General features: G+C 40.6%; 1 protein-coding gene across 1 annotated transcript in view; it reads left to right on the top strand.

The window, feature by feature from the left end:
• The window catches only part of LOC308367160 (ecto-NOX disulfide-thiol exchanger 2-like), a gene marked incomplete at its 3' end in the record, with an annotated part of 223,680 nt that extends 216,715 nt beyond the window's left edge, over positions 1 to 6,965 (top strand). Inside the window, exons 14-15 of the mRNA XM_080840975.1 lie at positions 3,812 to 3,897; positions 6,834 to 6,965. Of these exons, the coding sequence (XP_080697101.1) occupies positions 3,812 to 3,897; positions 6,834 to 6,965 (218 nt within the window). The remainder of the gene's footprint in view (positions 1 to 3,811; positions 3,898 to 6,833) is intronic.
• Positions 6,966 to 26,596: the final 19,631 nt, after the last annotated feature.

Below are 26,596 nucleotides of genomic sequence, written 5' to 3' on the forward strand. Positions count from 1 at the left end.
AAAACCGTTGTAGTGGAAAAAGTCACACCTCGTTATCACTTGGCCCTATTTTCAATACGCTCGATAATGCAATCTCACAGCTAGAGTCTACCTCTTTGATTCGCGAAAGTTGATTCGCAAAAGTTTGATTCACCAAAGTTGCCTGAGAGAAACGTCCATCACAGGAAAAGGATGCTTTATGTCAATTTTATCAAATGTTGTCTCAGTTTTCATCGTTTTCCTGTGAAAACTACCCCCAAAGCGTAAATATGCGACTCTACTCAAATGCGCCCCCTTAGTAAATACCGTTTTATGAATACGACCGCTATTTTACGCCAGAAATGGGCGCAAACCTGTTAGTAAATCAGGCCCCTGGTCTCTTGACATCAAAGCTGTAAGCAAATAACAGGACATTTTAAAAATGGCAAACTATTTCTCATAAAACACTATCGTTAACCAATTTTTTTTATATGAACACAATGTGAAAGTTTCAATATAAATACCTGAAGTGCTGATAACTCTTGATCTTTGGAAGCCTTCTGAAGTAGGGACTCAGATGCTTCTGCCAGTCGAAGTTCTTGACAAACACTCTGCCATCCGCCGTTCCAACAAGCTGTGGGATATTGAGGTGACTCTCAGGAGAGCTGTTTTCCACTACCTGATGACAGCAAGGGCCGCAATGTAAAAAAAATAAGAACAGAAGAAGAAAAAAATATCTTAAGCAGAACAGAGAGCAGCACTGAAGTTTTGCCAGGCTAATGTTGTACACATTACAGTAGTCAAATAATATAAACTAACCTCAGCGATGTCTTCCAAAGTGTCAACTCTGGTCTTCATGTATGCTTGCTTGATAAGTCCAAAGCCGCAATCAGGGGAGAATTGAGTGTGGCCAGCAATGAGGAAGTGGATGTCAATTGTGTCGTGAAGCTTGTGTCCAACACGCCAGGCAGCATACCACAACATGAAATTGTTTTTGTTTTGGCCACTGCAGTTGTCACAATGAAGATCCACATATCTTTCTCCAACGCCAAAGTTGTTGAAGAAATGATGCATGTAGCTTATGACTTCATTGCTTCCCTTTCTTGCCGACATGCCTTCATCAATCAGGAAATTGACCTGATTCTGCATTTGCACTATTATTAGGCAACTTATTCTCTAAGCACTTTATTGTACAGTAACCAAATTGCCATTCAAAGGACATTTAATAAAGTGAAGTGAAGTAAATGATGTGTGATAAATAGTACCTGCTGTGCAAAGTCGAAACTATAATGCATCCTGATGTCTGCTTGCTGATGGGGAGGGTCCGAAAGACAGCAGATTAGATTCAGTACATGTCTGTTTGCAGGCAGCAATCAAACCGTTGTAGAAAGTCCTCTCATTTTGCACAAGGTTGAGATGATGGACTTGCTTCAGGACCACTTCAGATTTTCTTTAATCTGGGACGTTTGCACTATCAGCTGCTGGTTATTGTTTTGACACTGCCAGCAGAGATCTGTACGTGGCCTGCAGCTTCTGATGTGTGGGAGAAGCTGTCTCCACAGTGATTTGAAGCTTGATTTTTTTTAGACTTACCAAGCTCCTTAGCAGACTTCACGTAGAGACGCCAAACTGAGGCCTTAGTCACATGGGTCGGGAGCAACTTCACATGCCAGTCCTTATGGCCAGGATGTCGGCCAGGCAGCATGATGGAATTGATTTCTGCATAGTTTTTTTTACAACTGTGTGGATTACTTCGCAGCTGATGAACCTGGCTGTATGTGACCTGCTGTATGTGACTGTGAGGGCTTCTTCCTCAACCGTGGTCTCGCCCCATTGTCCTTATAGTGTTTGATAATATCAGTCAGGTTGTTTTTGCCAATTCTGAAAAGGGAAACAAAGAAGTTTCACATCATATGTCATGCTAACAGGCACCGTCACCTGACTGTATGTATTCATGAGAGTTTGTGATGCTAATTATCTAGCAACTAGCCGTCACATTCAGTTCAACGCTAACAGGCCCCTTTGCACCTTACTCTGGATGTAATCATACAAACTATCCTCCGATGCCCACATTACTAGCCAAAAACCTTCCATTACAGCTTAGTTTCGATGTGCATCATCATTTTAGCATAGCAGGGATTGCAATGTAACTTATGACTACTTACGCCATGAGGAACTGGAAAGTATTTCTGCAGACTTCATTGCCTCCGATGAAATACGTGGTCCGGGGGCACTTGCTTTTCACCTGAGGCTTTTTGGTGGATGTAGTCATCTCCGAAGTAACTACTGAACGTCTGTTTGCCTCAAGATGTCCAATGATTCGCATGTCCTGCCACTCTCTCTCGGCTGCTAGAGAATCACTCCGTATGTTGTACATAAACTCTGGAGAAAGTTTGTTGCTACACGAATGTCTCCCGAGGAGAGAGTTCTCCTTTCTTCTTGCGTTGCATTTGCAGTCAAAGTTACGGATTTTCTCCATTTCGTCTTTCTCCCCTTCAAATTACCGTAGAGATAGCGTCTGATATGTCACGCTCCAGCTCCTCTGCTGCGAGGCCGAAAGATTCTTCCTCGCCTTCGTCGTCGGCTAAGGTCAGCTGTAGACTAGGGATGTTCTCCAGTTTGATGAAATCGCGGTCATCATCTGTGCACTCATCTTCAGATTCAGAAGTCAGATTGCCATCTGGATAACCAGAAGCATCCGGCTTGTCGCAGAAGTACTCCCACAGAGTTGTACTGTAAGAACCACGGTTGAGCTCCTCTGCAACACAGCTTGCTTGATCCATCTCTGTTCAATGCTTCCACGAGTAGTGGAGTAGTGGAGTATGATGATGTATAAGTAGCCTTGTGTATCGCTTGTAACGTGCAGCTGATTGGTCGAAAAAATTACAAAAGCGATCCTGCAGTTCATATGGAAATTAGGTAACACCCCCAAGCGCCACGAGAGCGAAACAGAATTTAACCGAAACTGTACCAACTTCAACGACAAAATGTATACTTTTAAGGTAACCAATACTGTTATCTGAAACATGGAGTGGCTTTTTCATGACTTCAACTTGCACATTCTGCAAAAAAACGAAGATCACTAATTTGGAAAAAAAAAACTTATATTCTGTTTTACGCAAATTCGTCTCGGTCGACTTGTTCCTAATTTTCCGATGCCGGGTCACATTTGTGGTCATGAAAGTTATGTAACGTCTGAATAAAAAGAATTAGATCAAGATAGGAGGCTAAACAAAAATCAGTAGGCTGGATTAATGAGAGTGAGTTCGAGACACACCATGAGTGAGATGTAGAGAGACAACAAGTGTTATATATATTGGTTGGAGATCGCGATGTGATCACGTGGGACAATGACATCATCAGGTTGTGTGAATCCGTGCACACGAACACCAGCCCCCGTACCGATTCAAATCTACTCACTTTGTACCCCCGATTCGAATCGTTGCAGATACCGTGTGCGGATAGAGAGTGTCCGTCTAAATGATAGGGCTATCTGTATTAGTTTCAGCTCGGACGCAGACAACATCAAATCCGTGTAAACTAGGCTTGAGATTAGCCAATTGAGCCCTTGGCTTTAATGCGTTTTTTCAACTCCAGCACTGGTGGTAATTGGCAGATACGGTGATTGCATCAGTGGGTTTGACGGGCAGGGACTCTTCGAGTGTCCAGAACCACTCTCTTGAACCAGGAGCTGGAGTTGGCACACTCATTAGAAGCCCGTGGGACAGACAGTGAGGAACACCAGCAGCTGTGAGCGCTGTCCCGTAGTGCTGTGGTGTGGTGCGGTGCTGCGTGTAACAGCAGTGTTTAACACTGTGCTCTTCTGTGTGTGTGTGTGTGTGTGTCTCTGCAGGTATAATATCCACCTTCCTGCACGTCCATCCGTTCGGAGCCAGCATTGAATACATCTGCTCCTACTTACAGTGCCTGAACACCAAGGTAAATACTGGCCTGCACAAACACACAGACACACACACACACATACGCCCAGAGATCCACAGACACACACACTCACACATACGCCCAGAGATCCTCACACACAAACACACACTCACACATACGCCCAGAGATCCTCACACACACACACACACTCACACATATGCCCAGAGATCCTCACACACAGACACACACACTCACACATACACCCAGAAATCCTCACACACACACACACACACATACGCCCAGAGATCCTCACACACAGACACACACACATATGCCCAGAGATCCTCACACACACACACACTCACACATACGCCCAGAGATCCTCACACACAGACACACACACATATGCCCAGAGATCCTCACACACACACACACTCACACATACGCCCAGAGATCCTCACACACAGACACACACACTCACACATACGCCCAGAGATCCTCACACACAGACACACACACTCACACATACACCCAGAGATCCTCACACACAGACACACACACACTCACACATACACCCAGAGATCCTCACACACACACACACACACACACACACACACATCCTCACACACAGACACACACACATATGCCCAGAGATCCTCACACAAAGACACAGACACACACACACACATACGCCCAGAGATCCTCACACACAGACACACACCCACAAATCCTGTCACACACACACACACTCACAGATACGCCCAGAGATCCACAGACACACACACACACACTCACACATACGCCCAGAGATCCTCACATACAGACAGACAGACACACACACACACACACACACACACATATGCCCAGAGATCCTCACACACAAACACACACACTCACACATACGCCCAGAGATCCTCACACATACACACACACACAAGCGCGCACATACACCCAGAGATCCACACACACACACATTTATACACACACACACACACAGACATGTCATGCCCTCCACAGCTCTGCTATTGCCCCTCTAGCTCTCCCCTGCCACGCTGGTAAGGTCGAGCAGAGTAACCTCCCTTCCCTCACACACACACACACACACACACAAACACACACACACACACACACACACACACACACACAGATGGGAAGCATATGGGTATTCCTGGATGGCAGGGCCCCCTGGTGCAGACAGAGCCCTCTCCTTGTGCCAGTTCAGACACCCGCTGACTAATGGGCCCTCTCCTGGGGATGATTGCTCAGGGTGTGTGTGTGTGTGTGAGTGTGTGTGTGTGAGTGCTCCCGCATCTGTTGACTAGACTGCATTGGGAAAGGAAAGTGACATTTGGTTCCATGTAACATGCATAGAATAAACTTTAAAGAATGGCTTCTTCTAGACTAGAATAGGGAGCCAATAGCCTTCTCTGTCATGGCAGACTGGCACTCAGCCAGCTGGCTTCCTGAAGGGTCCTTCTTCATATCCCTCTCTTTTGATTGGCCAACATCATAGAGAATGATAATGAGTGCAAACAGCCTTCTGATGAGATGTTAATGCAGCAAAGCGCATACTACCAAGTGTACTAGCGCATACTATCAAGTGTACTTGTGCATACTACCAAGTGTACTAGTGCATACTACCAAGTGTACTAGTGCATACTACCAAGTGGCGCTGCCAGCTCTCTCTGCCTTTCCTAGACTGACTGGTTTTGCACGCCCCCTGCTCACAGCCAGCTTCACATTCACCTGTCAGCATGAATCCTCCCTCTCTCTCTCTCTCAGATCACCACAGTGGTTGTCCACTAATTAAATCCTCTCCTTCTTCCTGTCAATGCTGTGACTCACTCCATCTGAGAGGAAAAAGCCAGAGAGAGACAGAGAGACGGACAAAAGAGAGAATGAGTAAAGCGTAGTGTTGTGTTTCTCTCCTGTCCTCCCCTCTCCTCGTTATGCAGAGAGGTGGCCCTGAGGGTCTGCCTTGCTCCCACGCCTCTCCTCTCCTCCTCTCCTCTCCTCTCCGCCTCTCCTCTCCTCCTCTCCTCTCCCCCTCTCCTCTCCCCCTCTCCTCTCCGCCTCTCCTCTCCTCCTCTCCTCTCCCCCTCTCCTCTCCGCCTCTCCTCTCCTCCTCTCCTCTCCTATCCTCCTCCTCCGAGTGGCACCAGATGCCCACATGGCTTTGGCTGCAGTCATCCCCTTCCACTCCAGCCCTTAGAGCCAGAGAAGCTGTATTCAGTGCTATTGATCCTCCCACAGAGCTCAGTCCTTTAGCTCCAGAAGTGGTTGTTCATTGCACTCACACTAATGTGACATGCTTCATAAAACACCACTGAAAGCTCTTTTCCACTCGCCAAAAGGTAACTTGGTCATTTATGTTAGTATTGTGTTATTTTGTATTGTACTACCACAGTTGAAGGCAGTCTGTAGATCGTTTGTGCGTTGTTCAAGGGATTAAAGTCTGTGTATAAACAATGTACGCATTTCCCAAATCCCCTCAATACAAACGGATTTGCAAAAGAGGTTGTGCATCATCTGATTTCCTTGAAGTAGCGGTATCTGACATTCCTTTTCAACATACTAGCCCTATCTTGATGAAGATGGCTGGCTCACTCACCAACATGCTGTATCCACCCAATGGATATCTGCCTAAAGTGATGAGATTGGACATCATCCAAAATGATGAGAATGAGTGAGAAGTCACTGTAAGCACTAGTGTATTGAACTAATCACACTTGTTGCTTTGGGTCTTTCATGAACTGCAGCACAGCTAACATGCTGTCATCATCCAGAGTCAGGCTGAACATCCACCATATGTTATGTTGAGTGTGGGGGTGTGGTGGTTTGCTTAGCAAGCGGCAGACCGGGATTCCATTCCCAACCGCTGCAGGATAAAAGCATCTGCTAAATAACTGACATTCACGTGTCCATGTTGTGGTCACTGTGCGCACCAGTGGAATGAACTGATCCCAGGGTTGCTTTGGGTGTTTGTGTTCCAGATCAGTACCACAGAGGTGGAGGTCCTGTTGGGGCGACTGCCCTGCACCTTCAGACAGGAGTTGAGTGGCGTGGGCGCCAGCCTGGAGAAACGCTGGAAGTTCTGCGGCTTCGAGGGCATCAAGACGGCGTAGAAACCCCATGGTCAACAGGAGGGTCGGAGGAGCGTTGGGGACGGGTCATAGGTGCTTTGAGTCTGCCTCTGTTCTGTGTGTGTGTGTGTGTGTGTGTATGAACAGTGTGTGTGTGTGTGTTTGTGTGTGTGTGTGTGTGCGCGTGTGCGTGTGGTCTGTTTCCTTTGGATGACTGAGAATGATTGGACCATGTAAGTGGCCCTATACATTTCTTCAAGGAATAAAGCACAATATTGAGGCCATATAAGAGAAATTAAACGAAAGAACCATCCATACACAAAGCCCTTAACCCAAGGTTTTCAGTAAGGAATCTATAAAATCCTTCCCTTTGAAAATAAAAACTACGGGTAAGGATTTTGGGATCTTTTTCCTGATCGAGTATACGTCAAACCTGTTTAACTACAGCTCAGCTTATCTTTTCCTGGAACAGTTTGGGGAAAAGCTGTGTCTTCTTGTTTCAGTTTAGAATACCAAGTATTTTTCATTGACTTGATTCTCACACATATAAAACAGAAATCATGCCTCATTACAAACACAGATGCGTGTGTGTGTGTGTGTGTGTGTTTAGGATTGTGAGCGTGAAAGAGACCAGGCTGACTGCCCTGGCTGCCAACCTGTTCATTGGGCTGTCTGTGTTCCTGCTGCCCGTGCCCCTGCAGTGGATCCCCAAGCCCGTCCTCTACAGCCTCTTCCTTTACATCGCCCTCACCTCCATCGAGGTGAGCATATCAGGTGAGGTTCCACATCACTTCCACAAAGTCAACACACAAACCCCATCACATCACAGAGAGAATCAACTCATAGAAATCTTATCACAGCAATGTTATCATCCACATCCATTTTCCTCAGATTACATTTAGCTCTTTGTTGTCACTTTGTGTCATGCACATACTTGACTCGCAAAAACCTCTCTGTGCCTTATTGAAGGAGGGATTTGTTTAGTCTATTCTGTCTCTTCCAGGTGGAAATAAATGTAAAGCTGAGAATTTTTTGAAAAATCAATGCATTCCTTTAAGTATGACTTATGACTTGGTGGGTTGTTATGTGGTAGTCAGCGCATTGACTTACCTTTGCATTTTAAAATACAGCCGCGGAAAAAATTAAGAGACCACTTCAAAATTATCAGTTTCTCTGGTTTTACTATTTATTGGTATGTGTTAAAGTAAAATGTACATATTTGTTTTATTCTATAACCTACTGGCAACATTCCTACCAAATTTCAAATAAAAATATTGTCATTTAGATAATTTATTTGCAGAAAAATGACAATTGGTCAAAATAGCAAAAATGATGCAGTGTCTTCAGATCTCGAATAATGCAAAGAAAACAAGCTCATATTCATTTTTAAACTACACAATACTAATGCTTACACTTAGGAAGAGTTCAGAAATCAATATTTGGTGGAATAACCTTGATTTAAAATCACAACTTTCATGTGTCTTGGCATGCTCTCCACCAGTCTTTCACATTGCCGTTGGGTGACTTTATGCTACTCCTGGCGCAAGAATTCAAGCAGCTCGGCTTCTTTTCATGGCTTGTGACCATCCATCTTCCTCTTGATCACATTTCAGAGGTTTTTTATGGGATTCAGGTCTCGAAATTGGGCTGGCCATGACAGGGTCCTGATCTGGTGGTACTCCATCCACACCTTTACTGGCCTGGCTGCGTGGCATGGAGCATTGCCCTGCTGGAAAAAACATTTCTCAGAGTTGGGGAACATTGTCAGAGCTAAAGGAAGCAAGTTTTTCTTCCGGGACAACGTTGTACTTTGCCTGGCTGAGGTTTGTAAAAGACCATAAGGATTGAAAAAAGCGGACTGGAGGGTCTTCTAGTTCGTCTTTTCTGATGAGTCCAATTTTCAGCTTTGCCCAACACATGGTCGTCTGATGGTTAGACGGAGACCTGGAGAGGCCTACAAGCCAGAGAGTCTTGCACCTACTGTGAAATCGGACTCATCAGAGAAGACGAACTTAGAAGAACCTCCAGTCCACTTTTTCAATCCTTATGGTCTTTTACAAACCTCAGCCAGGCAAAGTACAACGTTGTCCCGGAAGAAAAACTTGCTTCCTTTTGCTCTGACAATGTTCCCCAACTCTGAGAAGTGTTTTTTCCAGCAGGGCAATGCTCCATGCCACACAGCCAGGCCAGTAAAGGTGTGGATGGAGTATCACCAGATCAGGACCCTGTCATGGCCAGCCCAATTTCGAGACCTGAATCCCATAAAAAAACCTCTGAAATGTGATCAAGAGGAAGATGGATGGTCACAAGCCATGAAAAGAAGCCGAGCTGCTTGAATTCTTGCGCTAGGAGTAGCATAAAGTCACCCAACGGCAATGTGAAAGACTGGTGGAGAGCATGCCAATACACATGAAAGTTGTGATTTTAAATCAAGGTTATTCCACCAAATATTGATTTCTGAACTCTTCCTAAGTGTAAGCATTAGTATTGTGTAGTTTAAAAATGAATATGAGCTTGCTTTCTTTGCATTATTCGAGATCTGAAGACACTGCATCATTTTTGCTATTTTGACCAATTGTCATTTTTCTGCAAATAAATGATCTAAATGACAATATTTTTATTTGAAATTTGGTAGGAATGTTGCCAGTAGGTTATAGAATAAAACTAAAATGTACATTTTACTTTAACACATACCAATAAATAGTAAAACCAGAGAAACTGATAATTTTGAAATGGTCTCTTAATTTTTTCCGCGGCTGTATATATATATTTATATATAAAATGGTCACAGCCATGTAAGACAGCAAGGTTATTAATTGCATGATGAGGATATTGCTGAAGATCATTTAGGGCATTTAGAATCAGTGCGTTTTAGAATAATTTGAGAAAGCCCTGTAAAAAAGATTGAAGGCCTCATTATTTGGATATATGGGGTAATGAGAAATAACAAATCTTTTCTTTATTTCAGGAATTACGTTTTGCCACATATTATTGAGGCAAAGTACTTGGACATCATGGACGCTCAACATGTATGAACCAATTATCCTGGACTAAGCCAAATATAACTGAAGAGTGATGCTGTTGAAAGTACAAGAGGATAAAATGATGCTAGAAAAGCTGAATGTTAAATATTGTTTGGAGGACCCATGCAGACAACGAGGATGAGGCTGAGGCTGCCTCTGAGATACCACAGTTTATCCTCAGATGGGATTATTCACTCTTAAGTGGACTTCACTCATTTTAGAACCCCTTTTTCCTTTCCATCTTGCCAACCTATCAACTTTATGTTATGCTATAAGACAACATAAAATACGATATCACATTTGAGTCTGCAATTTCTTATCACAGCAATGTTATCATCCACATCCATTTTCCTCAGATTACATTTAGCTCTTTGTTGTCACTTTGTGTCATGCACATACTTGACTCGCAAAAACCTCTCTGTGCCTTATTGAAGGAGGGATTTGTTTAGTCTATTCTGTCTCTTCCAGGTGGAAATAAATGTAAAGCTGAGAATTTTTTGAAAAATCAATGCATTCCTTTATGACTTGGTGTGATGTTTTGTGGTAGTCAGCGTATTGACTACCTTTGCATTTCGAATGCATTCCATGCAAGAATATTGTGTAATCAAATTATTAAAACTACATACAGTATAAAGATCAGATTTTAATAAAGGTTTGTTCATATCCTATACAACTTAAAGGAAACAAACAATTCCTGTGAAAGAACACTGGATGACTTAGCATGTGAATAAAATCGTAAAATATGATGCCTTCAGTTCTTGAAAGGTTATGATGTTTGCATAGGTTACAGTACATTTTTCAGATAAACTGAGATTAATAATTGTAGCTTCGCTAAATTAGACAATTTAAAATAAAGAAGTGCCCAATTTTCGGTTGATCATAGCCATAACGCAGATGAATAATAACTAGAAAATGCATTCTAATGGAAATACCAGTGCATGAAATGCAAAAGTAAAGAAAGGAAGAAGAAAAGAAAGAAGAGTGAAAAAAGGAGTGAATAAAAGAAAGAAGAGTGGAAGAAGGAAATAAGAAAAGAGGATTGAAAGAAGGACAGAAGAAAGAAAAGAAGAGTGAAAAAAGGAAAGAAGAGTGAAAGAAGGAAAGGAGAGTGGAAGAAGGAAAGAATAGTGGGAAAAGGAAAGAAGAATGGAAGAAGGAAAGGAGAAAGGAAAGAAAAGTGGAAGAAGGTAAGATTTAATTTTATTCGGATCCCCATTAGCCGATGCTGAAGACACCAGCTACTCTTCCTGGGCCCTGTTTGGTGTACAACTGAAGCTAAGATAATTAATTTAGCTCGCGACATGAGATAATATAGCTCGCTAAATGAGAACAGGCCAAGCCGGTCTGGCGACGTGCCCTTTGATAAAAAATCGTCTAGTTAAGTTATCTCGTCAGCTAATTGCGCGTGCACGTCCTGCTGCAAAAGGCAGCAAAGGTCAATCACCAAAACCATGATTTTTTTTCCCGATACAATAGTCTAAACTCAAAGAAACTCATTTTTTTCTCTGCTAAGGCAGGATATGACCATGAACGTGTTATAAAGAATTCAAGACCATAATCATGTCAAAATTCAACACTGCCGCGGCTGTGACAGCAATATAAGAAACTGTCTATAGGCTGTCTAAGTTGTGATATCTTTTCCGATATCTAACATGTGACTGGTGAAGCGGTTAGAGCTCATGAATTGCATGTGACAGATCGCTGGTTCGAACCCCTACACCTCCCTAGTAATTGTAGTTTTACATCTCCTTGTCAATAGCTTTGAATAAAACCGTCTGCGAAATGACAATGTAAATGTATTAATAAGAAATTCAATAAATTGAAGCAATGAAAATATATTGTGTGTATTTCTCTCTTCTTATCATACATCCACCTTTTCTACAAAAATGATATGCTGTGAAGTAGACTGAGGTAGACTTTATTCACTACTGCACAAAAACTAGACACGTTTGCAAAACTATACGTTTGCAATGATGTAAGTTGCATTTGTCGATGACGTATGGTTAATAACATCGTGAACTTTCGCCAATATCTCGGTAATGGAGATGGGTTATGTGCTCAAATTTCCTGGGATCAAAGAAAACGTTAGTATTCATGTGCAAACTAAAAATCACGTCTCAGGCTGCGCATGAAAGTAATTTCGGGTTTATCAACTGTACCAATGTCTCAACTGTAGGCTACTAATAGGCTACCACTGTCATATAATTAGTGCTTTGTTCTCCGCATCGCGGAGGCATCGCGAAGGCTACCACTCGCAAGAACGTGAAGACATTCAATGTTCGACGGTGGTGTATGCAATAAATGACTCGAGAAGGTCTTCTAAATTAATTATTCCTTGTCGGGTGGATCGGTAGCACTCATACAAGAACTCATCATGATGGAAAAATGGATCTTCTTGGCGATCACAAAGACCTCTTCCTACGCTAATCAAACTATAATATGACTCCTTGTCAATGGGATCCCTCCTTTTAGCGTGGGTGTGGCAAGTTTAGCCAGCTAAACTTTGGTTAGCCTGCCCTGGAGCAGGTTAGTGCTAAGCGATATGTTACTATGGTAATTTATCAGAAGTTGCTTCGCCGAACACGATAAAGGGGCGTCCTGTTTTTTTAGCCTGGAATCTAGCTTGCTAAACCGCTTAGCGAGCGTCGCCGAACAGTACCCTGGGGTCCACACAAGAAAACACCGTACCAAACAACAGATAAAAAAGGAAAAGCATAAAACAAAGAAGAAATCAACATACAAACAACAGATAAAGGAAAAGGACAAGACACATAACAAAGAAGAAATCAACATACAAACACCAGATAAAAAAAAGACTAAATAATAGGGATGCAACGGTTTTCGGTATTTTAGCGAACCGTTCGGTTCGCCCTGTTCGGTTCGGTTGACCCAGGTGAACCGCGATATTACGGTATGGGTGACATTAAACTTTTAATTTAATATGTGGCTATAATGAATGCACGCATGTATTGGGCGATAGCATGACTGCTTGGGACCCAGGGGATGAGTTCTGCGCTCCACAACCATGCAACAACCAATCAGAATTGTACTGACTTTCCCAATCAGCGCTCTGAATGCAGACGCTGGAGATCCATGTGAGGAGAAACGAAACTTTCCCTGTTGCAGCACGATCATGGCGAGTCAACAAGAAACGGAGAAAAGAAAATTTGAAGAGGCACCGTCATCTTACAAATCAGCTGTATGGGAACATTTTGGGTTCAGTGTGGAGTATGATGACAAAGGGAAAAAGATCGTCAGCAAGCAAAGCACGGTGTGCAAGCATTGCTTTCCTACGATCGCCTACTCCACAGGTACATCCAACATGTTGAGCCACTTGCCCCGTCATCACCCGGCTGTAACTCTAAGTGGAGCAGCACGGTTTGTCGCCGAAAACACAACCATCCATTGCTGCAGCATTTCAGCAACAGTATGCTTATAATTCCGAAAAACACAAGGCAATAACCAACTCAATGGACGTCTTCATAGGGAAAGACATGCAGCCCTATTCAGTAGTTTTAGGCACGGGATTCCGTCACATGATAAAGACCATTGACATTGATCCTCGTTTTAATACCCCCTCCCGCACGCATTTCAGCAGCAAAATAATTCCAGAACTGTACGAAGTGACTAGGAGAGAGAAGGTTTGTTCTGTTGTTCTTTAAGTGTGTATTTATAACAGTTAAGTATTTTCTAGGGTTTAAGTCTGTGAATGACAATGTTTGTTGTTTGAGTTTATTGAATAATGTCAATGTTTACATTTCACATTACTTTACAGTATACTGCACTTTACTATATTTAATATTGCCTGTTTTTGACAGAAGGCCAGAATAGTGTTCCTTGTTTAAAATACATTTTGTGATTTTACTTAATATGTGCCCTTTTTACATTTAATTGCATCTTGCATTGTCTCTGCAAGTGTGAGTAGAAGCACCTTGTTGACTTGAAATAGAAAAGACAAATATAACCTAATGCGTGTTAGCGGCAGGATAATATTGATATATCGAAACCGAACCGTAACCGTGGCCCAAAAACCGTGATACAAACCGAACCGTGGCCACACTGTACCGTTGCATCCCTACTAAATAACCTAACCATCAACACACAAAACAACAGATGGATAGATAGGAAAAAGGATAAATGAGTAGATAAATACAAATTAGTAATACATACTAGTATCCAGTGCAAACAGCCATGAGGTGTTGCTTCACTAGATCTATATGTCTTGACCATGATAGTTTATAGTCTAAAGATAACCCAGAAGCTTTGTTTCCTGTACTTGCTCAACAGCAACATTGTTCAGTACCAGGTTCAGCTGGGTTTTAGATCTTAATGAGTGCTTTGTCCCAAATACAATGGCCCTCATTCTCGACAGCAGTTGGGAAGACTTTCAGAAGGACTTCAGAAGGAACTCCACTTCGGTGGATGTAGGAAAACATTTGCCATTCTCCATAGTTTTCTCACCTGCGATTTCTTCTGAACTTCAGAAGACTTTCAGAACGCGAAATAGCAGTCTTAACTCTTCCGGAATCTTCTCAAATGCGATTCCACGGGTCCATCTTGTGGTTGAATGAGGGCCATTGTATTTGGGACAAAGCACTCATTAAGCTCTAAAACCCAGCTGAACCTGGTACTGAACAATGTTGCTGTTGAGCAAGTACAGGAAACAAAGCTTCTGGGTGTAACTTTAGATGATAAACTATCATGGTCAAGACATATAGATCTACTGGTGCAAAAGATGGGTAGAAACATATCTGTGGTTAAAAGATGCTCTTCTTTTTTAACACCTTGTCTGACCAAACAGGTTCTGCAGACCCTGGTATTGTCACAACTAGATTATTGCTCGGTAGTCTGGTCAGGTACCACAAAAATTAATCTAGGGAAGCTTCAACGGGTACAAAACAGAGCAGCTAGGCTTGCCCTTAAGTGCACACCAAGAGCAAACGTAAAAAACATGCATGACAGACTCTCCTGGCTTAAAGTTGATGAGAGGCTAAAAGCATCACTTCTGTCTTTCATTAAAAAAATGAACACATTAAAAAACCCCGACAGTTTGTTTAGGCAGCTCACACTCAGCTCTAATGTACACACATACCCCACCAGACATGCCACCAGGGGTAACTACACAATTCCAACAATTAAAACAAACTCAAAACAACGTACAGTACTATATAGGGCTATGGTTGAATGGAACTCCCTTCCAGATCACATCTCAAAAACCCAGAACAAAGCTAGATTCAAAAAACAAGTGAAGCAACACCTCATGGCTGTTTGCACTGGATACTAGTATGTATTACTAATTTGCATTTATCTACTCATTTATCCTTTTTCCTATTTGTCATCTGTTGTTTTGTGTATTGATGGTTAGGTTATTTAGTCTTTTTTTTATCTAGTGTTTGTATGTTGATTTCTTCTTTGTTATGTGTCTTGTCCTTTTCCTTTATCTTTTGTTTGTATGTTGATTTCTTCTTTGTTATATGCTTTTCCTTTTTTATCTGTTGTTTGGTACGTTGTTTTCTTGTGTGGACCCCAGGGTACTGTTCGGCGACGCTCGCTAAGCGGTTTAGCAAGCTAGATTCCAGGCTAAAAAAAGAGGACTCCCCTTTATCGAGTTCGGCGAAGCAACTTCTGATAAATTACCATAGTAACATATCGCTAAGCACTAACCTGCTCCAGGGCAGGCTAACCAAAGTTTAGCTGGCTAAACTTGCCACACCCACGCTAAAAGGAGGGATCCCATTGACAAGGAGTCATATTATAGTTTGATTAGCGTAGGAAGAGGTCTTTGCGATCGCCAAGAAGATCCATTTTTCCATCATGATGAGTTCTTGTATGAGCGCTACCGATCCACCCGACAAGGAATAATTAATTTAGAAGACCTTCTCGAGTCATTTATTGCATACACCACCGTCGAACATTGAATGTCTTCACGTTCTTGCAAGTCTTGGAGTTCAGAAGAAAGTCCTTCTGAAAGTCTTCCCAACTGCTGTCGAGAATGAGGCCCATTGATTTTGCAGTTATCTATCGCATTCTTGTTTTCCAGCCCTAGTACCCATCAAGCAACTTATTGATTGTGTTACTTTTGAAGCTCAGAGAAACAAATCTCAGAGAACCATAGGCCGTCTCGTTCTGATGTTGGATTCTGCTTTAGAAGCTGTGAAGAGCTGTGTAATACACAGTGCTATAGCTATCAGTTTGTCCAAGTCGGTGTAACTGATAAAGTGGACACCCCAAGTCATGTATTCCAACAGGTTCATTGATTTTGGACCACATATTCAGACTTCGTTTTGTATATACTGTATATTCAGACTTTTGTATATATATTCAGAGTCTTGTATATATATTCAGACTTTTATATATACTGTATATTCAGACTTTTGTATATATATATATTCCAGTGGCGGTCCGTGCATTTCACGACTAGGCCTTCAGCGATGTCCTACACGATGTTAAACTGAGTGAATCCACCTCCTAATACCATCATTACGACGCCATGGCTCTCGAACCATTATATTTATACAGAAAGGCAGTATAAGTGAGCATTGCATCACCTTAACATAGTCGAGTACAATAGACTTTATTAATATTTCCGGAGCATTTAAAATCAATACACCCGTATTAACAATACATTAGGAGTAGTAAACTCTCAGTTGTATGATCGCTTGGATATTACTGTCACAACTTAAAAATAAAAGGCGATTTTCAGGGATTAGTCTACAAAGTCCACCGAAAGTAGCCTATGTGAGCTTTAACAAGTTTGTCCACTAAACATCCCATTGTCCCTGTTAGGTTCTACAGGAAAAAGAGACCCAATCGCAGATCAAAAGTAGGGGGCAAAGAATGTAGAGTTTATTTAGTACAGATCCAAAAAGGTTCCAAAAGGCAAAAACACAAATGATCCAAAAAATGTCAAAACAAAAGAGTAACACACAAAAGATTCCGAAAATGCAAAGTCAAAAAAGAACACAAAAATCCAAAAATACCGAGCAGGCAGAGCAGAGGGAACAAACACAAAAAGGCGAAAAAACTTATCTTCAACAGGCAGAAGAGTTACACTCCAGATTATAGGTCCAACTGGCAGAGTCTTTCTTACAGACATTAGATGACGATCAGACAAGAAACGATGGGGAGACTGAACTTAAATACAGGAGAGGAGACATGTAATTGGTGGGGAGCAAACAAGTGGCAGGAGAAACTAATCAAGACAATGAGTACTGAACTGATTAATGGACAGGTGTGGTAATAGGTGACAGGGAAATCCAGGAAGTGACAGAGGGCAGGTGGGGGCGGAGTCTTGGGACAAAACAGAAAACACATGGCATAACAAAAACACAAAGAGCACATGTAAAAACAAACGCAGGGAAACACATGGCAAACACACACAAGAAACACGAGACAAAACAGGCAAACACAAAATGGACCGAGCAGGATCCTGACAGTCCCACCTGCAAAGCAGTTTCATTAAACTTCCCATCCTCACGATATCCAGTTTTTCTTGAAAGTTCCGTCTTGAAAATGGCGTTGTAATTGTATCAAAAACTGGAATTATCAAGTTGGTGTAAACTAGTTTATTTGAGTTGGTTAATGTAATTATATTTAGTCTTACCAATTGAAACAACTAGCATAATAAGCATTGAAACCGATGTACGTCGTTTTCGCATTAGCCAGCTAAACTGAGCACTGAAGCACTGCACCGTGTCTGCCTCAGTATCCAATCAAAGGACGTTTACGTGTTACGTTCAACACGAGGAAAGAAATCTTCCGGGCCTTCTAGAAGGCCCAGTGTCGCCAACTCGAAATCTGATTGGTTGTCACAACTGTCTGTTTCAGTTCATTCAACTTAAATGAACTGAAACAGCCAGTTGTGATAACCAATCAGATGTACACGGGCCTTCAATGTGAATTCTGAAGGCCTCAGGAAAGATTTCTGTTCTCGGGGAAGATTTCTTGGAGCGTGGCAACACATGATAGCTGAAATATGATTGGATGAAAGCTCTAACATAAATTAACAACGCTGGAAGCTATGAAATGAAGTTAATGGACTATGGGGAATAATTTAATACATATTTATGAAAAGAAAATATTAAAATTAAATATATTTTATTACATTTATTTTCTGATGATGTTTAGGCCAGCAGAGAAGGCCTTGAAGGCCCTGACGGACCACCACTGATATATTCAGACTTTTGTATATATATTCAGAGTTTTGTATATATACATTCAGACTTTTGTATATACAGCCGCGGAAAAAATTAAGAGACCACTTCAAAATTATCAGTTTCTCTGGTTTTACTATTTATTGGTATGTGTTAAAGTAAAATGTACATTTTTGTTTTATTCTATAACCTACTGGCAACATTCCTACCAAATTTCAAATAAAAATATTGTCATTTAGATCATTTATTTGCAGAAAAATGACAATTGGTCAAAATAGCAAAAATGATGCAGTGTCTTCAGATCTCGAATAATGCAAAGAAAACAAGCTCATATTCATTTTTAAACTACACAATACTAATGCTTACACTTAGGAAGAGTTCAGAAATCAATATTTGGTGGAATAACCTTGATTTAAAATCACAACTTTCATGTGTCTTGGCATGCTCTCCACCAGTCTTTCACATTGCCGTTGGGTGACTTTATGCTACTCCTGGTGCAAGAATTCAAGCAGCTCGGCTTCTTTTCATGGCTTGTGACCATCCATCTTCCTCTTGATCACATTTCAGAGGTTTTTTATGGGATTCAGGTCTCGAAATTGGGCTGGCCATGACAGGGTCCTGATCTGGTGGTACTCCATCCACACCTTTACTGGCCTGGCTGTGTGGCATGGAGCATTGCCCTGCTGGAAAAAACACTTCTCAGAGTTGGGGAACATTGTCAGAGCAAAAGGAAGCAAGTTTTTCTTCCGGGACAACGTTGTACTTTGCCTGGCTGAGGTTTGTAAAAGACCATAAGGATTGAAAAAGCGGACTGGAGGTTCTTCTAAGTTCGTCTTCTCTGATGAGTCCGATTTCACAGTAGGTGCAAGACTCTCTGGCTTGTAGGCCTCTCCAGGTCTCCGTCTAACCATCAGACGACCATGTGTTGGGCAAAGCTGAAAATTGGACTCATCAGAGAAGACGAACTAGAAGACCCTCCAGTCCGCTTTTTTCAATCCTTATGGTCTTTTACAAACCTCAGCCAGGCAAAGTACAACGTTGTCCCGGAAGAAAAACTTGCTTCCTTTAGCTCTGACAATGTCCCCCAACTCTGAGAAATGTTTTTTCCAGCAGGGCAATGCTCCATGCCACACAGCCAGGCCAGTAAAGGTGTGGATGGAGTACCACCAGATCAGGACCCTGTCATGGCCAGCCCAATTTCGAGACCTGAATCCCATAAAAAACCTCTGAAATGTGATCAAGAGGAAGATGGATGGTCACAAGCCATGAAAAGAAGCCGAGCTGCTTGAATTCTTGCGCCAGGAGTAGCATAAAGTCACCCAACGGCAATGTGAAAGACTGGTGGAGAGCATGCCAAGACACATGAAAGTTGTGATTTTAAATCAAGGTTATTCCACCATAAAATTGATTTCTGAACTCTTCCTAAGTGTAAGCATTAGTATTGTGTAGTTTAAAAATGAATATGAGCTTGTTTTCTTTGCATTATTCGAGATCTGAAGACACTGCATCTTTTTTGCTATTTTGACCAATTGTCATTTTTCTGCAAATAAATGATCTAAATGACAATATTTTTATTTGAAATTTGGTAGGAATGTTGCCAGTAGGTTATAGAATAAAACAAAAATGTACATTTTACTTTAACACATACCAATAAATAGTAAAACCAGAGAAACTGATAATTTTGAAGTGGTCTCTTAATTTTTTCCGCGGCTGTATATTCAGACTTTTGTATATATATTCAGAGTTTTGTATATATATTCAGACTTTTGTATATGGGCCATTCTACCGAATTGATGCAAAGTCATGTCGGATATATTTTGAATTTTTTTATGGTTTATTCCCAAAACTTTGTCCGTATGTATATTGTACCATATCTAAAGTACACATATCTAGTAAAAGAACAGTCAAGTTTTATATTGTATTTTCAGAATGTGTTGGAATGTTTTTCCTCTTCCAAAAATTGTCACTACCGAAACATCACATTTACTATAGTAAAAAAGTATTATTATTGACCTGTTCAGATTGTGTTTCCTTCCCTTTTCTGAAGTGTATTTTTACAAATATTTCTTGAAGGTTTTCACAATGAAATCCGTAGAAATGAATTTTTTACCAAATTTTCAAGTTCAATTTATCTGTTTCGGTAGTGACTGCACTGTTTCGGTAGTGACTGCACTGTTGGATGGATGTTCATTTTTCTCCCAAAATCATCCAAAAGGTGCTCTGGGCCGCCCTTTAGTCCACACAACACATGTATTTAAAAATTATGGGATTGAACTACTTACCATTTCATTTTGTCACTACCCAAATCATCTGGTCACTACCATATGTTTCGGTAGTGACTGTTTCGGTAGTGACAATTCTAGCTAACTTTAAGCATAAATAAAGAATTCTAGCAAGCACACGGCTTTCAAACACATCTTTGAAGAGGTGAACACACATACAAACATAAGATTTTCCATGAAACCCCAAAAGGTTTACTTAATTGAAGAAAACATGCGTTTCGGTAGTGACAATTCTTAAGGTTACACGTCGATTTTCAGACTTTGGAACACATTTATATAAAAACTATGGGATTTAGCTACTTACCATTCAACCATGTGGGACAGAGATGCAGTGTCACTGCATGGTCAAAAATGCAGAGTCGTGGCTAAAACACAGGCTCAGCCAATGGACTAAAACTCTTGTGTTTCGGTAGTGACATGAAAACTAGGGACATGATTTTTTGAGTATAGTAAATTGATTTAAAAATTAAACCCACAATAATTCTAAATATTCCAAGTTCTGTTTCAACCCAATAATAAAGATCTTTGAAATTAAATAATTGAAAAAAAATCAAAAAAAATTTAAAAGTGTTATTTAAAGGCATTGAAATTTAGATGTCAGGGTTGGGGACAGGTACTTCCCAATAGAAAGTACCCTATAAATGATGATTTTGTATATATTTAGCTTATCACTATCTCATGTAATGCATTGGGTTTATATAGACCATAACATGTTCTAATTAAATATCTATGCCTAGATACCTAATTGTTTTGTAAATAGTTTTTATTGTTGAGGGACTGCATATTACACGAATTCGGTAGAATGGCCCATATATATTCAGACTTTTGTTTCTATATATTCAAATGTTAATTTCCTGAACGGCATGCCATAATATATATACAGCCGCGGAAAAAATTAAGAGACCACTTTGAAAAAAGTATCAGTTTTTCTTTTTTTACTATTTATTGGTATGTGTTTGAGTACAATTAACACTTTTGTTTCATTCTATAAGCTACTGACAACATTTCCCCTGAATTTCAAATAAAAATACTGTCATTTAGAGCATTTTTTGCAGAAAAATGACAATTGGTCAAAATAACAAAAAAGATGCGTTTTTTCCAGATATTGATTTCTGATCTCTTCCTAAGTTACAGCATTAGTGTTGTGTAGTTTAAGAATCTATATGAACTTGTTTTCTTTGCATTATTCGAGATCTGAAAACATTCCATTTATTTTGCTATTTTGACCAATTGTCATTTTTCTGTGCTCTAAATGCTCTAAATGACAATATTTTTATTGGAAATTTGGTAGAAATGTTGTCAGTAATTTATAGAATAAAACTAAAATGTTAACTTACTTACTTACTTTAACTCATACCAATAAATAGTAAAACCAGAGAAACTGATAATTTTTAAGTGGTCTCTTAATTTTTTCCGCGGCTGTATATATAGTGAATATGAGCAAACAGGGTATGAAAAAATATGTCTGTGCTGTTTATCCTCTTGGTGTTTCACTCAAAATATTCACAAAAATCTTACCTTTTCATTGAAGTTAAATTATTGTAAGAAAAAACAACGGTTGAGATTAAATAAATATTTTTCCCAAAAACATGCGTGCCACTATTATTGACACCCCTAGAAAAATCTTATAATTGAAATCTAACTGAAGTATATTTCTATGTATGTTTTACATTTTTAAGTTCACCTGTTTAATTATGAACTCTTAAGAGGTTAACCATGACTTCCTGTTCCACTGACGTACAAATACGAGGTGACACAGGCCAAATTCCATTAGTCATTCATCACAATGGGAAAGACCCAAGAACACAGTGACGATGTGCGATGAAAAGTTGTTGAGCTGCACAAATCAAGAAATGGACACAAGAAAATCTCGTACCAGTTGAAAATACCCATTTCCACTATCATTGAAATAATAAAGAAGTTTAAAGCGTCAGGAGATGTTAAGAATCAGCCTGAAAGACGACGTGTGTGTACATTAACCCCACGCACCGTCAGGAGGATGGTTCGACTGGCAAAATAATCTACAAGAATCACAGGTGGAGAATTGCAGACATTAGTTGAGTCTTGGGGTCAGAAAGTCTCCAAAACTACCATCAGACACCACCTACATCACCACCAGGGGCAGACTGGCCATCGGGAATACCGGGGGAATCCCCGGTGGGCCAATGGCCCAAAACACCGGCCCACCACCATCACAAACTGGCCCACTCCCTTCGCCTGCCGATACAATGGAAACTGAGTTATACCGTGTTGATCAGCTCAGGCCATGATTTCTCTAATAACTGTATTAACCTGTTACTGCAGTGGGATATTTCGCCTTAATTTGGAACGATTTGTACTTACACATAATAACACTCAATATCTGAAGTTGTACACAAGATACAAAGATCATTCATATCTTAAATTGAAGAAGACAAATGGGCCAAGACATGCATTCACCTCCTGACTTTTATTTTCATCATTAAGTATCAATTTCAAAGCATCATATACAGAACAAAATGTAAAAAATGTAAAAAACGCCTTTCATTTTTATGTTTGACAGTGTGTGGATGGTTTCAAGGAAAAAAAAAACTGTCATGTCCTATATTTCCTGATTCAACATGTTCCTGAGAAACAAAGTACAAAGTTTGGAGCAGATATCTAAAAATGTCCAGGTGTTGCACAGCAATATCTAAATGGTGCATTCAGGCGTCTCCAAGTGTCCAAAACCTCTCCAAGCTCTCCAAATGCATAAAAAATGTTCTCATTGTATATCATTGTTTTTTTTCGTTGTACAGACATATATAACTCCATTTTAGACTAATATTATAATTTCTTTTGAGATTGGATTGTGTCACTGTTGGAGACTGTGCAGCTGGCAGCAATATCTAAATGGTGCATTCAGGCGTCTCCAAGTGTCCAAAACCTCTCCAAGCTCTCCAAATGCATAAAAAATGTTCTCATTGTATATCATTGTTTTTTTTCGTTGTACAGACATATATAACTCCATTTTAGACTAATATTATAATTTCTTTTGAGATTGGATTGTGTCACTGTTGGAGACTGTGCAGCTGGTAGTAGTGGTGGCAACAGGGGTGGTGGTGGTGGTGGTGGCGACAGGGGTGGGCGTGGGGGTGAGGGTGATACTGAAGCTGGAGCTGGGTCACTGCAAGATAAAAACGTTGGACAATATCAATATTTTGACTGGGTCATGCCTTACAATTGAATGTTGCTTCATGTTATTTACTAAGCTAATGCACAAATATGTAAAATGTAAACATATGTAAAAAACACCATAGTCAAGTTGAAGTGTGATAATAACATAGGCATTATGCATTCAGCATGCATTTAGCAGATGTAAATAAAACATTTCTATGCGATTTGAGGCAAGAAGCAGGTTGTGCTATGTTAGTATGTTGTAACCTACATTGCAGCTACGTGAATACAGCAGCAGCATGCTAACCAATATCCATTACTAACAAACTACATCCCACAATGATAAAAAAAAAATAAAGCACTAAAGAGAATAAGGCATATGCATAGCTTACTGGTATGCACTAAAAAGTAGTTGATTTAAATTACTTACGCATCGAGGATGGCATCGATTCCATTCACTCTTCCGAGTCCATGCTAGTCCATGCTGAGTCCATGCTGAGTCCATGCTAGCATGCTAGTCCATGCTGAGTCCACTGGCTTCCGTCGACGTCTTCATCAAAAATCATCCCATATATTTCACTCATCTGCAATCCTCGTCTTGCCATGATGGATGAGTACAAGGGAGACAAATTGCAGCCAAAAATATGCACAAACAAGCCCTCAGGATCGTGTGGACCAAACCACTTGCTGTGCGCATTTGAAGGTAAACAAAATGGCCCATTTACGCACCGGGAGCGCAGCTGAGACTCTTGAGTTGCGCTTTCAAAAATCTAAACTCCAGGACTGAGCAATCAGGGCAAATGACCTACCTACTTTTTTGTTAGAATCTCTATTATTCGGTAAAACAGGTGTCAATCACTACTGAGAAGTCTTTCAAGAAGTGTAAAGTGATATGATAGGACATGCCTGAGCAGCTGCATGATTGAGAGCTGATGCCATTGGTGGTAATGCCTGTCACTCATGACAAACATGTGTTTAACAGCCAATAAAATCCAAAGATTCTGAAAGAGGGGGTCTTAAGCTTTGTAACTATATATAACATCACGTGATAACTTCGTGTAGTGTTGTCAGGAAGAGAGCGAGGAGATCGCCATCAGAAACATACAAGAAAGTGAACGTTTTTTCTCAATGTCGTGAGCAAGTGAATAAACAACTTTATGGACATAACCATGCAGTTCTAGTCTGTTTTTTTAGATGTTTTGAAGGTAAATGAATGTTCTATAACGTTATTTAAGGTACGGATAATGCAGAAACACATTTAAATGGCTTAGTTATGGGAGGAGGCTGCTCCATATGTAAAAAATGAGGATGTGTCATGGTGTGTTTAAAATTGTATTTATTTGTAACGGATGCATGTAGACAACTGAAAATCGGTTTACATATAGTTGGATTACCACAAAAAAATATTAAATGGGAGTTTGAATCATATTTTCAGAAATAGAATTTTCAGGATTTGTTTTGGCGATTTATCCAGTACGGGCCCGCCCGCGGGTCCATTAGGGGGCGTTAAAGCAGTAACAAGTTAACAAAATGGCACTGACTGAGTTTTATACTCCTACTCGCGATCTGTCTTCACACGGTTTTTTAAGTGTCTTCTTGTGTTTTACGGACTTTGGAAGTTCAACGTAAGAAAAGATCTCCACCTTATTAATGTACATCTGAAAATTGGTTCTTACACAGCCGAAGTGTTCTCAGCTGTGCAGATTGAGGTAGAGTATTCTTACATTTGGATTTGCATACATACACGCAACACGCCCCGCCAGGGCACGCAACTGTAGTGACGTGTGCAGTCAGCCCTAGCCCTTGGTTCTACGCATGCGCTCAACCCAGTTTTAGAGGGATAGCACAATCTGAAATGAGGCACAACTTGTCGCTGCCTCTGTCAATCTTTTCCTGAAAGCCAAGATAAGAGCCAGGGTACAACGTACACCGTAAGTTACACTTTAATATACTAAGTACAAAAATAGTGTATTTCAATTGAGCACATGTATTAAAAAAGTGCTGTCAGATAAACGCGTTATTAACGACGCTAATGCAAACCCATTTTAACGACGTCAATATTTTTCTCGTGAGACCAACGTTCTTTTTGGCCTCGCAAACTGTGTAGTTGTTTTTTACATGCTGTTGCAACCACTATTAACCTAAGAAAAACTACAGCACCACGCCGGATACAGCGTTTGGGCTTGTTTGTGTTGCGCAAATGAAGCAAGTTTCACTGTTGTCTGAAAATGTCAACAGGCTTGTCTGTTATAGTAGCTGGCTAAAAGCAAAGAAGTAGTAGGCTTACCTTCTATTGGGAACCTAACTGTTACGGTTCATTATTTCTTAAATAAGAGGCCTGACTGCTATATTCACAGCAAACTTGAAAAAATTAATTATTAAGCCATGGTTTGACAGGCTGAGTCCTTGTTTACCTGAAATGTGCACTTTAGAATTTTATTTTGTACCTCCCTGTTTGGCAATGTTGTTTTTCAATAAAATAAAACATTTGCATAAAGCGAGCCAATCCACTTTTCCATGTTGATAAGAGCATTACAATGAAATGGATAAAAAATAAATGAAGGGACATTTATAATAGATAAAAAAATTGCGATTAATTGTGTTTAAATATTTTAATAGTTTAACAGCACTAATTCCAGGTATATTTATCTAATACGCTTTGTAGTTATACGTATAATATAACCATCTGATACTAGCCCTGAGTTAAGCATATTCATCTAGCAAACTATACCTACCTTGGAGTGTTACAATAGCCAGTATCATTTTATTCCATGTGTCCATCCAGGCAAATTGGTGGATCCAAATGTTATTAAAAAACAAACATATATGATGTTATTTCTTTGTAATCATCCACAATAATGTTAAGTGTATGGGTATTTTTCCCAGTAGGCCACTGACTGGTCGATACGTGCGATGCTTTGACTGGGCAACGCAGCGTGTACTGAGTGGGCAGTGCGCCGTGTACTTAGCGGCCGTGTCGTGTATTGAGTGGGCCGGTCTGACAGTAACTCCCGGGCCACTTTTTTCCCCCAGTCCGCCCCTGATCACCACAGGTTGTTTTGGAGGGTTGCCAGAAAAAA

Source organism: Sprattus sprattus (genome assembly GCF_963457725.1).
Source record: "Sprattus sprattus genome assembly, chromosome: 6".
Taxonomy (NCBI): domain Eukaryota; kingdom Metazoa; phylum Chordata; class Actinopteri; order Clupeiformes; family Clupeidae; genus Sprattus; species Sprattus sprattus.